General features: G+C 28.5%; 1 protein-coding gene across 1 annotated transcript in view; it reads right to left on the bottom strand.

Annotated features, from left to right (window-relative positions):
- The window catches only part of LOC107437680 (uncharacterized), a 626,528-nt gene that overhangs the window by 100,388 nt on the left and 512,027 nt on the right, over nt 1-14,113 (bottom strand). Inside the window, exon 12 of the mRNA XM_087151873.1 lies at nt 4,367-4,534. Within this exon, the coding sequence (XP_087007999.1) occupies nt 4,367-4,534 (168 nt within the window). The remainder of the gene's footprint in view (nt 1-4,366; nt 4,535-14,113) is intronic.

Here is a 14,113-nt window from a genome sequence, read left to right as displayed (position 1 = left end):
TTTCCAAATACCTTCTTAGTTAAAATATAGAATTTCTCTTTTATATTTGGGAGACACTAAGACATGATATAAAAATGTTTTTTTTTTCTAAAAAAAATGCGCAGTGAAAAAAGATCTTTTTTTTAAAATCACATAACTTTGTTAAATATTTTTATTATTTTCTTTTAATTTTTGTTTTACAAAAGTCAAAACATCGGAAATAGACTAAGCATTAGTCACAATATTAATATTTAGATATTTTTACAGCAAACATCGAAACTCATTATGCAAAAAAGGCCAAAAATTGCAATTATTTATTTTTTATTTTAGCTGTAAAATATAAAATAAGAGTTTCATCAACTAGTTCATACACATACACTACTCTACAATAAAAAAGACACTTTCAGTTTTTTTTTTTTAAATTTCTCAAGAAATACTTAGAGGACTATTTTGTAAATTTAGAAGTATTTAGTCCATGGAATTTTTCATACTTTGCAATTAAGTTTAAAGCTTTCAGAGACCTACAGTAGTGTATGTACAGTGTATGTGTAGCGTATGTATAGCGTAGTGTATGTACAGAAAACATTCATGTGGAAGTTTCAAGTTGTTTAAGTTAAAGTATTTCGAGATATTGCCTTTAGAATGAAGGAAAATAACCGAAGGAATAACTTTCAGAAAAAAAGAGCAAAAAAGTCGTAATCATCATTTTAATAACCAATATAAATGATGTTTTTTTTAAATCATTATAATTTTTGTTCTATTTAACGTAGAAATGAAACTCAGGCGGTTTTAGAACGCGAAAATTCATAGTTTTATTTTATACAAAAAAAGGAGAGAAAAATGATATTTCGGGGCCGTTCAAAAAGTACGTACATCCCGAAGGGGGGGAGGGGATTTGCTATTTTGTACGGTTTTGTACGATGGAGAGGGGGGGGGGAGGTATTATACAAAGTACGTACATTATAAGCATACACCAAATTTAAATTTGACTTTGATGAATAAATTATTTTAAATAAATATTTAATTTTATTTAAAGCATAATTATTTTAATTTTTATGAAAAAGGGGGGTAGACTAATAAAATGTACGTACTCAAAGAGGAGGGGGGGGGAGTAAGACCTTATGTACGGTAATGTACGAAGGGGGGGGGTATTAAAATTTCTCCATTTTTGTGTACGTACTTTTTGAACGGCCCCTTTCAGTCAAAATTGAGTTATAGAAGTTGGGTACCTTAAGTATAAAATTCAGTAAATCATAAGTTTAATAAAAATAGTCGCACATCAGGACTCGAAAATTATATTACGAGGCATAAAAAAAAAAAAAAAAATTCTGATCGTTTTTGTATTTTTTACCATTACATGCTCGGAAGGGTATGTAAATATTTTATCACAAATACTCTAAAATAATAATTAATCGTCCGTTAAATCGATTCTATTTGATAAGACCTTCATTAAATTTATTAATGTCAATAAGAAGTAATCGTCTTAAAATAATATTTTGAGGTGCGTGAACTTTCCAAAAATACTTATTATTTCTGAGAGTAACACTCCGTTATTTATAACAAAGTTTTCCATCCATCAATGCTTATTCGAATTCGTGCCTAATACTACCTTATTAATAATATTGTTAACACTATTGAATACTTCGGATTATACTCAAAAAAAAATTGTTGCTGTGGATATAGTGTAGTTAATATCTTCTTTATTCTGACAGATCAACAAAGGGTACATAGATACGTTTTCATTACTATGCATTCGAAAAATATGCATGTAAAAGTTTAATTCGACCATGCAAATTGTAAAGCAACATGCCTAACAGGGCATGTTTTGCGATTTTACGAGCTCTTTCGGTATTAAATGTTTGTACGTAAACATTTGTAAAAATAAAAATTAAATGAAATGATGACCATTTCGTTCACTTTCATTGGACAGTAAAATCACACGTTTTTATCTTAAATAAACAAAACAGATGTAAATATATTAAGCTGTCATTAGGAGGAAATTAGTATAAGTTATAAATAAAGCTATGGTTATATGATATTCTTTTAAATATAAAGATTTATACATTTTAATATTTCTTGCTTTTTTTTTTAGATAGACGATTTTGCTTAGTATTAAAAATTAAAAGTGGATTTTTCTTATTTTTTATCAGGTAATCCTGACTTACAAGAGGTTAAAAGTATTATCAATTTTGTAAACATGTTATTTTAGAATAAAATAAATGTTTGATATTAAACTGATGTGGTAAATGAAACTTTCAACCAAGATGAAACTTACTGATTTTACAGTAAAACTAAATTTTACGGTAAGCAGTACCGGCAACTCAAGGTGCCTGTAATGTTTACCGTAATTTGATTCGGAATTTTTTATAGTGATGTACTTAAGCAAGTGGATTTGTAAATTGTTCGAAATTCGACATATTTCTTAAAATAAATATGAATGTAAATAGCAGTTATTTTAGTAATAAATTTTGGCCAAATTTAAAAAAAATAAAAACGATTTTAATAAAACCACTAAATAACAGCGCTTTCCTTATTATTGTACTTAAAGCACAGACTGTTCTGCAAACAGCTAACTCAAATTTTATTTCTTTATTATATTATTTAGATATCTTTCGGAAGCAATTATGAACGCATCATTTTAAATTAAACAATTTTAACCTAATTATTATTTTTTACTTGTTGTTAAATTTACGTGCAATAATGAAACCTACAGGTAAATTTAAGATTGTCTCAACCATAATATATTAAAAAAAACTTTTTGTCTACGCTTAAATATTTGAAATTCTTTAGAATAAATTCCTTTTCCAGGAGAAAAAAAAGAAGAGAAAAAACAGGATGCTTCAGAGAAATTCTAAATTCCCGGAAATCTTAAGTCCAGGAATCGAGACGCTTAAATGCAAGAGATAAATCGAGAGTGTTTGACAAGCAGATGTTCTTTGCAAGGCAAATAAAAATACAATCGAAATCATTACTTCCGCTGTGGTTTGATGATTCATGAATGAAGATTACAGTTGAAACATTTTATGATACCACTTCCTTAAACAATATTCACAGCTTATTAAGCACACAGCTTATTAATTTTCGTTGAAAGATATCAACAATTTAAAATTTGTTAGACAATTACCCTCAATACTTTTTTAAAGCTTTTTTTCCTTTCTTTAAAGATAAAAGAGTAAATATGGTTCAAGCTGGGTTGGGCAGAGCAGATATTATTATAAAGATAATCAAAACTATTTTGGAAATTAAAAATTGCACTAATTATAGTACATGAATGCAAACGAGGAGATTTTGTGAGAGGAGGATGAGGATTAACGAAAATATTAAGGTAAGAGAAGATTTCCCATCAAAAATAAATAAATGGGATGATTTATGGGATGTTACCCAATCGAACACAAAGCCTCAGTTTTCAATAGTTTTGAAGATAAAATAATTTTTATAAAATCTTAATATAATTACATTAAATAGAGATGATTCGACAACACAACACATCGTAATGAACCAGTGTCTTACAATTGGTGACAAGTACACCTTCGATGGGTAGCATTTAGTCTGGGATATATAAGTGGCCGGTATGCAATGTTTACCTTATTGCCATTCTCATACTATTGGTCATGAAATTGGGAAGCTTTAACGTGCATGACCTCCGAGACCCACAGTTGCCTATTGTAGGGCTGTTGGTATTTAATATTTACTTTTAATAAGTCAAATCAAAACACCTATTAATTATAAATAAAAAAAATTCTCTTTTTTTAAATATTAAATAATTAAAAACTTATAAGCAAGTAAATGTTTTATTTTTTGGAACTGATATTGCAAAGAAAGGAAATTTCTATGTCTTGATTCGACTTAGTGCTAGATGGACTTATATAGTAGAGGTTTAAAAATATTTTAAGTAATATTCTACTTTTTACAACAATTAAGAATAAAGAGCAATATTATTAATGAGATAAGGTAATGAATGTTTGTTAATTAGCGTTCTGTAATTTCTGTATTCAGAAAATTAAAAATTAGCCACTTAAACGAAATTAATAAATAATATTAGTCGAAAAAATAAGCCACTTTTTAAAAATAATAATAATAAAAAAGAGTTGGTCAAAAAATAAAAATGTTGAGCTGTCTTTAATTAATTATTCTTCAACGTAAGATGCTATTTAATGTTTACTTTTTCAGCATGTATAGAAGAGGAAGAAAATCGCAAAGGAGGGGGGAGGGGAGAAAAAAAATTAGAAGTGTGTGGGATGAATTAAACGAGAATGACCCTCCTTATACCGCAGCCTTATTGAATAAGGCTGCGGTTTTTAAAAAATAATTCACGAACACAATGCTTTTATTTCGTCATCAAGCAAAAATGAAACAAACTCTTCAAGAAAACATAAACATTACTTACCGTGAAACAGGTATAATTTTTGGTCCACGGATGTAAACAATTTGCGGAGCTTTCTGAGTTTGTATTCCCAGCGTAAAAGTCACGTTAGAAGTGAAGTCCGAATTCATCAAAAACACTTGGCCTATTATGTGAGAGAACCCAGCGGATGTGTAAAAGATGTAGCGCCATCTAGTGAAAGAAAAATGAAGTTAAGAATATGGGAAAACGTCCAGCAATTATTATTAACAAAATTCCACAGAAAATATTTGTGATAATTGCGAGTTAAAACACATGTTTTATTAGAATAAATATTCATTTACTTAGTAAGAATATTCATTTACTTACATTATAGTATAAATATTCATTTGCTTACAATTTAAGTATTTTAAATGGATAAATGTTTTAAGAAGAAAAGAAAAAAATTTTTTAACTGAATTTGAAAAATAAAAAATTAAAAAAATTTTTTTTCCTCCCTAAGCTAAAAATTTGCAGAAAAATTTTATTGTTTATCTTAATTCACTTTAAATCGATAACAATTTATAATCAATATTTTTTGTCCGAAATATTGGGGGAGAGATTTTTATTTATTAAACTTTATTTAATAGGAGGCATGTACCCAATAGTGTAGTTCTAAGAAATTTTTTTCCGAAGCTGCACTGTAACATAATTTTTGAGCAACACTTATCAAAACATCTAAAATTATCAAAGTTTTATTTATTTATTTATTATTATTTTTTTCTTTTTGGTTGCGTAATGTTTCTCTCCAAACGGTTCTAAAATTTTTTTTTGCGTACTTAATTTTAGTTTTCCTTTCTTAAAAATCAATTTACAATACATGGGTGCTTAGTGAAACTCATTAAACAAAAATAAACAATGAAAATTAAACATTTAAAAAATTTAAAAGCAAGTAAAAATTTTACTAATTAAAAACAAAAAAGTAATTAAAACTAATTGTAATTAATTAGTTTTAAACAAATTAAAACATTTTCAATTAAAAAAAAGAATAAAAATCAAGCAATCAAAAAATTTAAACACAAGTAAATATTTACTAATTAAAAATAAAAATAAAATAATTGCAACTGATTGTAATTAATTAGTTTTAAACAATTTAAAACATTTCAAAATAAAAAGATAAGCAAAAAACATTAAACAATTAAAACAATTTAAAAATAATTTAAAATTTAATTTTTTTAAAACTAATTCTACCGAACAATTTAAAAGATTTTCAATTAAAAAAAATAATCAATAAAAGATTAAACAATTAAAACAATTAAAATTTTACTAATTAAAAATTTTACAAAAAATTAATTAATTTAAAGCTAATTATAGTTTTTTAATTAGCCTTAAACTGATTAAAACATTTTCATTATAAGTTATTGTTTTCTTTTTTATTAAGCACTATTCCTAGAAAAATCTATAAGGGAATAAAAAATATCACAATCGTAGTCTAAATTTAGCAACGCAGGGTTAGATAGATGGCTAATTTTGAAATTGACTAATCGTCTTAATCTAGCCCAGTTCCTTTCATACTTAGCACATTAACAAAGTTAGCATTCAATCTATTAGTACTACGAGCAGATAATACTAATTTATTTTTTCAATAAGAAAATATCTAAGGTAATAAAGTGAAAATTAATAATATGCTCATTAAAATTCTAGAACCACAATCCGCCTCGCTAAGAAGTAGCGGAACGTCGAACGGACCCGGCTACATCCTTTCATGTACCCACGGTTTCTTCCCTTGGTCAACAATGCCCAAGTTAGAACATACGGTGTCATAAAAATAGTTTGCACTCTCTGTATCGTCTGCCCACTTTTGTAATAAAAATTTACTAATTTATAGAAAAAAATAAATCAATGTAATAGGAAAAAGATCGATAATAATAAAGGTAATAATAAAATACAAATAAATAATAATTTGTCATCGAAAAAATATCGACTGCAATGGAAAAAATATCGACTTATGTAATAGAAAAATTAAACTTATATAATGAAGATAATTACCGACTTATGTTGTAAAAAAAATACCTGCTTATGAAAAAGAAAAAAAAAGTACTTATGTAAAAGAAAAAATAACAAAATAGAAAAACAAACCCTACTTATGTAAGAGAAAAAATGCCGACTTATGCAGGGTCGGACTGGAAGGGCCCAGTGGGGCATTTGAATTAGATTCCTCTTGAAATAATGAATTGCCCTCAATTTATTTTTCAAATTGAAAAATTTAATAAAAACATTAAAATTAAAAGAAATAAAATAAAAATTTAGAAAAAAAAATTTAGTATAATAAAGTGTTATTGATTTCTCTTAGTAACTTGATTTGCAAAATTTGTAAGAAGTTTTAAATATTCTTTAATGAGCTGAATATTTTATATTTAATTTTAAAGCATTTATTTTTTAGTCGACAGTGCTTATTTTAGAATTTATTGTAAAAAAATTTAAAAAAACTAATTTTGTTAGAATTCAATTTAATTATTATCAATAGGAAACTGGTATGCTCTGTTTCTGAAAATATATTTTATTTTTTCTCAACCGTAGACTCTCAAAACTGTTTCAAACAAACTTAAACTCAAACTTAATTTTAAAATTTCTTAATGCGCTTTGTTTGTGCTCAATCGATATTTAAAATCCTTGATAAATATAAAATATTTGAAAACTAATGATCTTTCAAAAATATTTGAAAACTATTGATTTTTCAAAAATATTTGAAAACTAATGATCTTCCGAATCAGCAAAAAATATTAAAATGCATTCATTGTTATGAATATTATGAGATATCAGCATTTATGTAAATATTTTTCATTACAAAACCAATCTGAAATCAACAAAAATCAGTTGGTTTAGTATTAGTTCAACTTATCTCATTAATGAGAGATATTGCAGTAATTTACGAAAATCTCTAAAGTTTCAGATGATGACAGTTTAAAAACTGTTTCCAATTCAAAAACAAATTTTAGCTGCACGGGTGTCGTGAAAAGTCAAGAAAAAGAGGATAAATCTGTGAAATCAAATGAATGTTGACACCCCCTTGATATTTCAGACAAATTGTCTTCAAAATAACTTCCTCTTCGTCCCCTTCTGGGCACTATGTGTGAGAAAATTCAATAATAATTGAAGCATTGTATTTTGTCCATTCAAGTTGTTTTTGAAATTTGATCTAATCAGCTAAGCACATTCCTAAGGGGTTCTAAATTCCGAGAAACATAGTGACAACTGCTCAATTTCCCTTCCTCTTTGAAAAGGCGTTAATTACCTTGGCATTGGCTGAAAAGAAAGATTTAACTAAAAGGAAAGGAAATATTTGAATAGGAGGAACTACAAAATAATTTATTGCTTTGATTTTTACTGATTTCAACTAAATTTGATTATAGATGATAAAATCTGTTAATTTTAAGGCCTTTTTTTTAAAAAATAAAGGGGGGGGGAACTGTCCGATCCAATTCAAACTTATGAATTACTGTGCGTACGCCAATGAATTACGCAAAATTAGGTGTGATTGATGTAATTTTTTTCAAGGAGTTTAAGATTATAAATTTTTCTTAAATGAGCGTTAATAAAACTGCAAATTTTATAATATATTCAACTTTTTTTCTGCTTAAATACTAAAATATGAGAAGAAATTAATAATGCCCATTAAAATGTTAAACAGAAGTAAATTTTTTTGTTGTTGCCTTCTTTCGAATTTAGGGTGAGGGCTGACTTTTAAGATCCCCTAGGTTTCAAATATTTTGCAGGTAGGGCCCCGGTTTGTACTACCAAAAGCATGCTAACTCAGAATTTAATGCATATTAATCATGCCGCATTATTAAGTATGTTTTTATTTTATTTCATAATTCATTATTGAAAAGGTTTTTTTCTTTCTTCCATTTTTAGGGGATAGAGAGCAAATTTTTAAAGTCCCCGTGATTCCAAACATTTTGAAGGTAAGGCCCGGATTTTACGATTAAATTTCTTTTAAAACTCAGAATTTAAAACTTATTGCAGCAATATTAAGTATGTTTATGTTCCGTAATTCTTCATTGCAAAGTTGAAATATCATTTTGCCTAAAAGTATTTTCCCGTTTCTTTCTTTCTTCCATCTTTTAAAGGGGAGGAGGTTCTAAAAGTCCCTTGGTTTCAAATATTTTGTAGGTTGGGCCCGGGTTTGTACAATCAAAAGTCTATTAACACATAATTTTATGCATATTATTACGCAATTGTATGCAGGTTTTTTTTTTGTTTTTGTTTAACATAATTTAACATTGCGAAGTTTAAGTATTATTCTACGTAGAAGTATTTTTCCCTTCTTTTTATCCTATTTTTAGGAGGGGGTCGTTTGTAAGGGTTCCCTTGGTCTCAAAATTTTGTAGAAGAGCGATGGTTTATACTCTTAGAATTTTATGCACTTGTATCAGACTGAAGATGCAGTTCCCTATAGATACTTAAATTCCGATGCACTCATGTAGTTACAAACTTATTCATTAAATAAATATTTTATTTTTAATGCCAATAATAAAACAAATAACGACAAAGTATGTTTTAAAACTATATCGATTTTCTCGAAATGCTTTTTTTTCTTTTTTTTTGTTCAAAAAAAAAAAAAAAATTACGTATAAGTAAGTTTTAAGGAAGGCCCACCACTTTGGCTGATGCCCAGGGGGTGCTCGCTTTTCCAGGTTTATGGCCAGTCCGACCTTGGACTTAGGTAATTTTAAAAAATACCGACTTTTTATAAGCGGTAGTTAACCAGAAGTTAAAAAAAGAAAATCGTTCTATTTTCGAACTAAGATTTTTAATTCTATATTGGCCACTACTTTACTTTCTCTCGGTTCAACAAGTTTTTGTATACAACTATTTTCGTGAAATAAAATGGAAAAATACTAAAAATAAAGTATGAGAAAAATCTTGCTAGAAGAAATGTTCTTGCTTCATTTAGAAAAATTAAAGTGTTCCTAAGAGTTTGAGACTTAGTAAAATTCTTAAGAAAAAAAAACTATAATGGTTTTAAAGTTGGGAAAAATTCAAAAATAAATTAATAAATTTAAATGAACAAATAAATAGTGAAGAAATAAGAAATAAAATAAATATATTTAAAAAAAAGTACAATGATTCTATTGAAAAATATTTTTGTAATTCAAGTTAACTATAAGAAATAATTAAAGGAATAATTTCTGGGCATCCCAAAAATTTACTTTTGGCTTATTTTACCGGAGATTTATTTACGAATCAAACTAATTCTTTTACAACTATCCTTTAAGTTTTTTTTTTTTTTTCAAATACAAATAACACAATCCAAATTTTGAAAAACAAAGCAAATTTTGAAAAAAAAAAGGAAAGAAAAAGAAAGAAAAGAAAAAGAAAGAAATCTTTTCATTTTCTTAAAAATAATCTTCAAAGCATTTAATTTATAATTGGAATGTTTCGGTGAATTAACGGAACTATGAATGAAACACATTAACTAAAATTTAACCAAATGTCCTGCATTTAAACGATTTGAAACTATTACTTTTTGTTTCAAAATTTATCGAAACTACTTAAAGTTATTTATATTATTTATATATTATATTATATTATATTATATTATATTATATTATTTATATATTATATTATTTTATATTATATTATATTATTTATATATTATATTATATTTTATTATTTATATATTATGTTATTCTTAAAGAATGAAATACTTTATACGAAACTTTTAGATTAGGGAATAAAGTAAATACTAAGAAATATATAGCTAATTCTTTAATTGGCTTTTACTCATATATAAATAGGTTATATTATGAAATTTGAATAAAAGTTTAAAAAAAAAAATGAAGAAAAGATGTAACTTTTACGTTGAAAAATAAGGTGGATAAATGTTCATATTTTTAACAACTTAAAGATTTAAAATATTTGTACAAAGGCAAACCTTTGTATAGTTAAATTTGTTTTATTAACATTTTAACTAAACAAGACTACTGTTGAGAATGCCTCGATCCCCCCTAGCGGACAAATACAGAAACATTCAATTACGAACTTTTTCTCCACGAGCGTGGTATAGCTTAGAAAATTGTCATGAACAACCTACAACTGTTTTCATCTGTATATAGCTTTCCCTTTTTTATTATTATTAATTATTAAATTTAATTCTTAAACGTTTTGTGCGAAGTATTTTTCAGCCTAAGTGTATTAGTTATCTACAGCCCAAGACCTTTGGAATAGAATACTAGGTGAAGGCAGAGTAAGAAGCCGAAACAAGGTAAGATTCCTTGTTGATATATATTGAATCTTTAGAAGTCTTTGTTTAGTATTCGCTATATGGCATCCCCTGCTGGGACGTGGTTAACTTTTTTAATTTGAACACTTATTCGATTGAACTGAAAAATATAAATTTGCACTAAATTGAAAAAATAAACAATGGAAGAACGGGTAACAATTTTAAAGAAAAAAAGAGGTTTGCTTAGATCGTCTGTTACTAAAGCACTGAATGTATTAGAAAATGAACTTAAAACAGAAGTGTCAGATATCAGTGTTTTAGAAGAGTGTTTGCATTTTCTTCTAGACAAAAATGAATCACTTGAATCGATTAACAAAGAATTAGAAGTTTTGTTTACACCAGATGAGTTTGAAGACGAATTTTCGAAATCAGAAGAGTACAGTGAAAAAGTTGTTCGTTGTAAATTCCGCGCTACCAAGAAAATTCAGGAATTAAACGAAAACATGTCGAATGAAAAATCTAAAAATAAGAAATCCTTAGGACTTGATGAGTCTGCAAATTATAAAAGTGAACAAAAAGAAAGTATTCGAATTAAACTCCCCAAATTAAGCATTCCCAAATTTTACGGCGAGTTTAAACAATGGCTGACATTTTGGAACAGTTTTGAGTCGGCCATTCATAACAATGACACTCTCGATAAAATTGATAAGTTTAATTACTTAAAAGCTCATTTGGGTGGAACTGCCCTGAATACAATAGAAGGTTTTTCTATTTCTGAAGAAACATATGACACGGCAGTCAAATTATTGAAAGAAAGATTTTCTCGAACAGATATTCTTATTAACGCCCACATGAATAATATCATAAATATGCAACCATTAAAGAACTCACGAGATGTAATTTCTTTCCGAAAATTTTATGATAACATAAATACCCAAATAAGAAGTTTAGAATCTTTAGGATTAGTCTGTAAAAATTACGGAAATGTTTTATGCCCCATTCTCATTAAAATTTTACCGCCTGATTTAGTCTTAGAATATAACAGACGTGAAAGTGAAACTGAATCAGATATAAAAGAACTTTTGAGCTTTCTCTCCAAAGAGTTAAATTCTAGAGAACGATCTGCAATAATGAATCACGCGGATGACCTTCGACCCCGCCGCTTCTCTGAATCATTTTCTACCAGCCGTAAGCAAAATATTCCCGATACTCGATTGAAATATAATAAATCAGAAAATAAAAATAAATTCATTTCCGCTTCAGAATTAATCTCTTCTGAAATAAATGAAAAGATGAATAAAAAATTATGCGGTTTTTGCGACTCCTCAAAACATGAGAGTTCCGTATGTGAATATGCTAATGATTTATCCGTTGAAGAGAAAAAAGATATTTTGTTAAAGAAGGGAATTTGTTTCAAATGTTTAGAAAATAAAGGCCATATTGCACGCTTTTGCCGTTTTAAGGTTGTGTGCAGTAGATGCCAAGGTAAACATCAAACTGTCTTATGCTTTTCTAAATTTGACCATGATATTAAAGATAAAAATAGTCCTAATTCTGAAGATAACGTACTAACGAATCAAACATCATCTGAAACTGTATATTTGCAAACATTGATTGTTCGTATACACAATAAAGGTAAAGAACACTTTATCCGGGGAATTTATGATTCAGGCAGCCAAAAGAGTTACATTAGTAAATTTTTAGCTGAAAGAATGGGATTAGAAAAATTGGGTGAGGAAGAAATTACTCATGGACTTTTTGGAGGATCTCAATCAACAGAATTGCATAATCGATTCGCTTTGCAGTTAAGTAGTATCGATAGAAAATATAGTTGTGAGTTAGTTGCTATGGATCAAAAGAAAATCTGTACGAATATTCCCAGGGCTAATAATTTTGAGTTGCTAAAAGATCTAGAGTCAAAGGGTATATTTTTGAGTGATATTTCCCCAAAAAGTAAGGAATGTTTACATGAAAGGAATTTGAACGAAATACATTTACTATTGGGGGCCGACGTTGCAAGAAAGCTTATAACAGATCGTATAGAACATCTCTCTTGTGGATTAGTGGCAGTAAAGACCAATCTAGGGTGGACTGTAATGGGAAAGTCAACCAATCATGATAAATTTGATAGTTCGCTTTTGGTTCTATCCCTTCATGTTAATGATGCAAAAATCACAGATTTATGGGATTTAGATACATTGGGAATAGTTGATCCTTGTGAAAAACGATCTAGAGAAGAATTGCAGGATCTTGCCCTAAAACACTTTAAAGAAACTGTAACGATGGATCATGACGGGAGGTATAAAGTTTGCCTTCCATGGTTAGATGGACACATACCTCTTGCAGATAATAAATCCTTGACAGAAAAAAGATTAAAGAACACGATAAGGTCTTTAAAATCAATTGACAAACTTAAAGATTATGAAAGGGTTTTTGATGAATGGGAATCTGAGGGGATTATTGAGAGAGTTGGCGAACCTGAAGCCTCTTCAACATCGAATGTTAGTTATTTACCACATAGGGCTGTATTTAAAGAACAATCTACTACGAAATGTAGACCCGTTTTTGACGGCTCTGCTCGCACTCGAAACTCTGTTTCGATTAATGACTGTATTGAAAAAGGCCCTAATTTAATTGAATTAATTCCCTCAGTTTTGAATCGCTTCAGGGTTGGAAAAATAGGAGTCATCTCTGATATTCGGAAAGCATTTTTGCAAATATCATTAGATGAGCGGAACAGAGACTATTTGCGTTTCATATGGTGGAAAGAAGGAGATCATAGAAAAGAGATCATTTATCGTCATTGCAGGGTTGTTTTTGGGATAAACTGTAGCCCGTTTCTTCTGGCTGTGACTCTAGACCATCACTTAGAACAAGCCCCTGCGCATCTTAAAGATCTAGCCACTAAACTTAAGAACTCGATGTATGTGGACAACTGCGTCACCAGTGTCGATTCTCCTCAAGAACTGGACTATTTTCGAAATGAATCTTGTAAACTACTCGCATCAGCCAAATGTGATCTTAGAGGATGGTGCAACAACAGCTATTCCACTAGCATTGCAGAAAAAGACGAATTTCCGTTTGAAACTTTGAATATAAAAGAAGTACCTGTGCTAGGATTGCTATGGAATACAGAAGAAGATACTTTAACTTGTGATTTAAGAAAATTGGAATTTAGGGATGAACCTGTAACGAAAAGAAGTATTCTCTCATTAGCTCACAAGCTTTTTGATCCAATTGGATTTACTGCACCATTAACCTTGATTCCGAAGATAATTTTACAAGAATGCTGGAAAATCAAAGTTTCATGGGACTGTAAGTTGCCTGATAATATTGTTAAAGAGTTTCATAAGTGGAAAAATCAACTTTTTGAACTGCAAAACGTGAAAATACCCCGAAGATTGAGTGAGTTCACACTCCATTCAGGAAGTTTATCTTTGCATGTTTTCTGCGATGCTTGCAAAAAATCCTATGCCACCTGTGTTTTCCTTAGAGTTAAAGTTGAGAGCGATGTAACCTGTCAGTTAGTCCAGGCTCGATCCCGAGTAGCTCCGTTAAAGAACATAACTATCCCTCGTCTAGAGCTT

This window comes from Parasteatoda tepidariorum, chromosome 9, assembly GCF_982258835.1.
Source record: "Parasteatoda tepidariorum strain Cologne lab strain chromosome 9, Ptep-v5.0, whole genome shotgun sequence".
In the NCBI taxonomy this organism is placed as follows: domain Eukaryota; kingdom Metazoa; phylum Arthropoda; class Arachnida; order Araneae; family Theridiidae; genus Parasteatoda; species Parasteatoda tepidariorum.
This window is presented reverse-complemented; position numbering and strand designations above follow the sequence as displayed.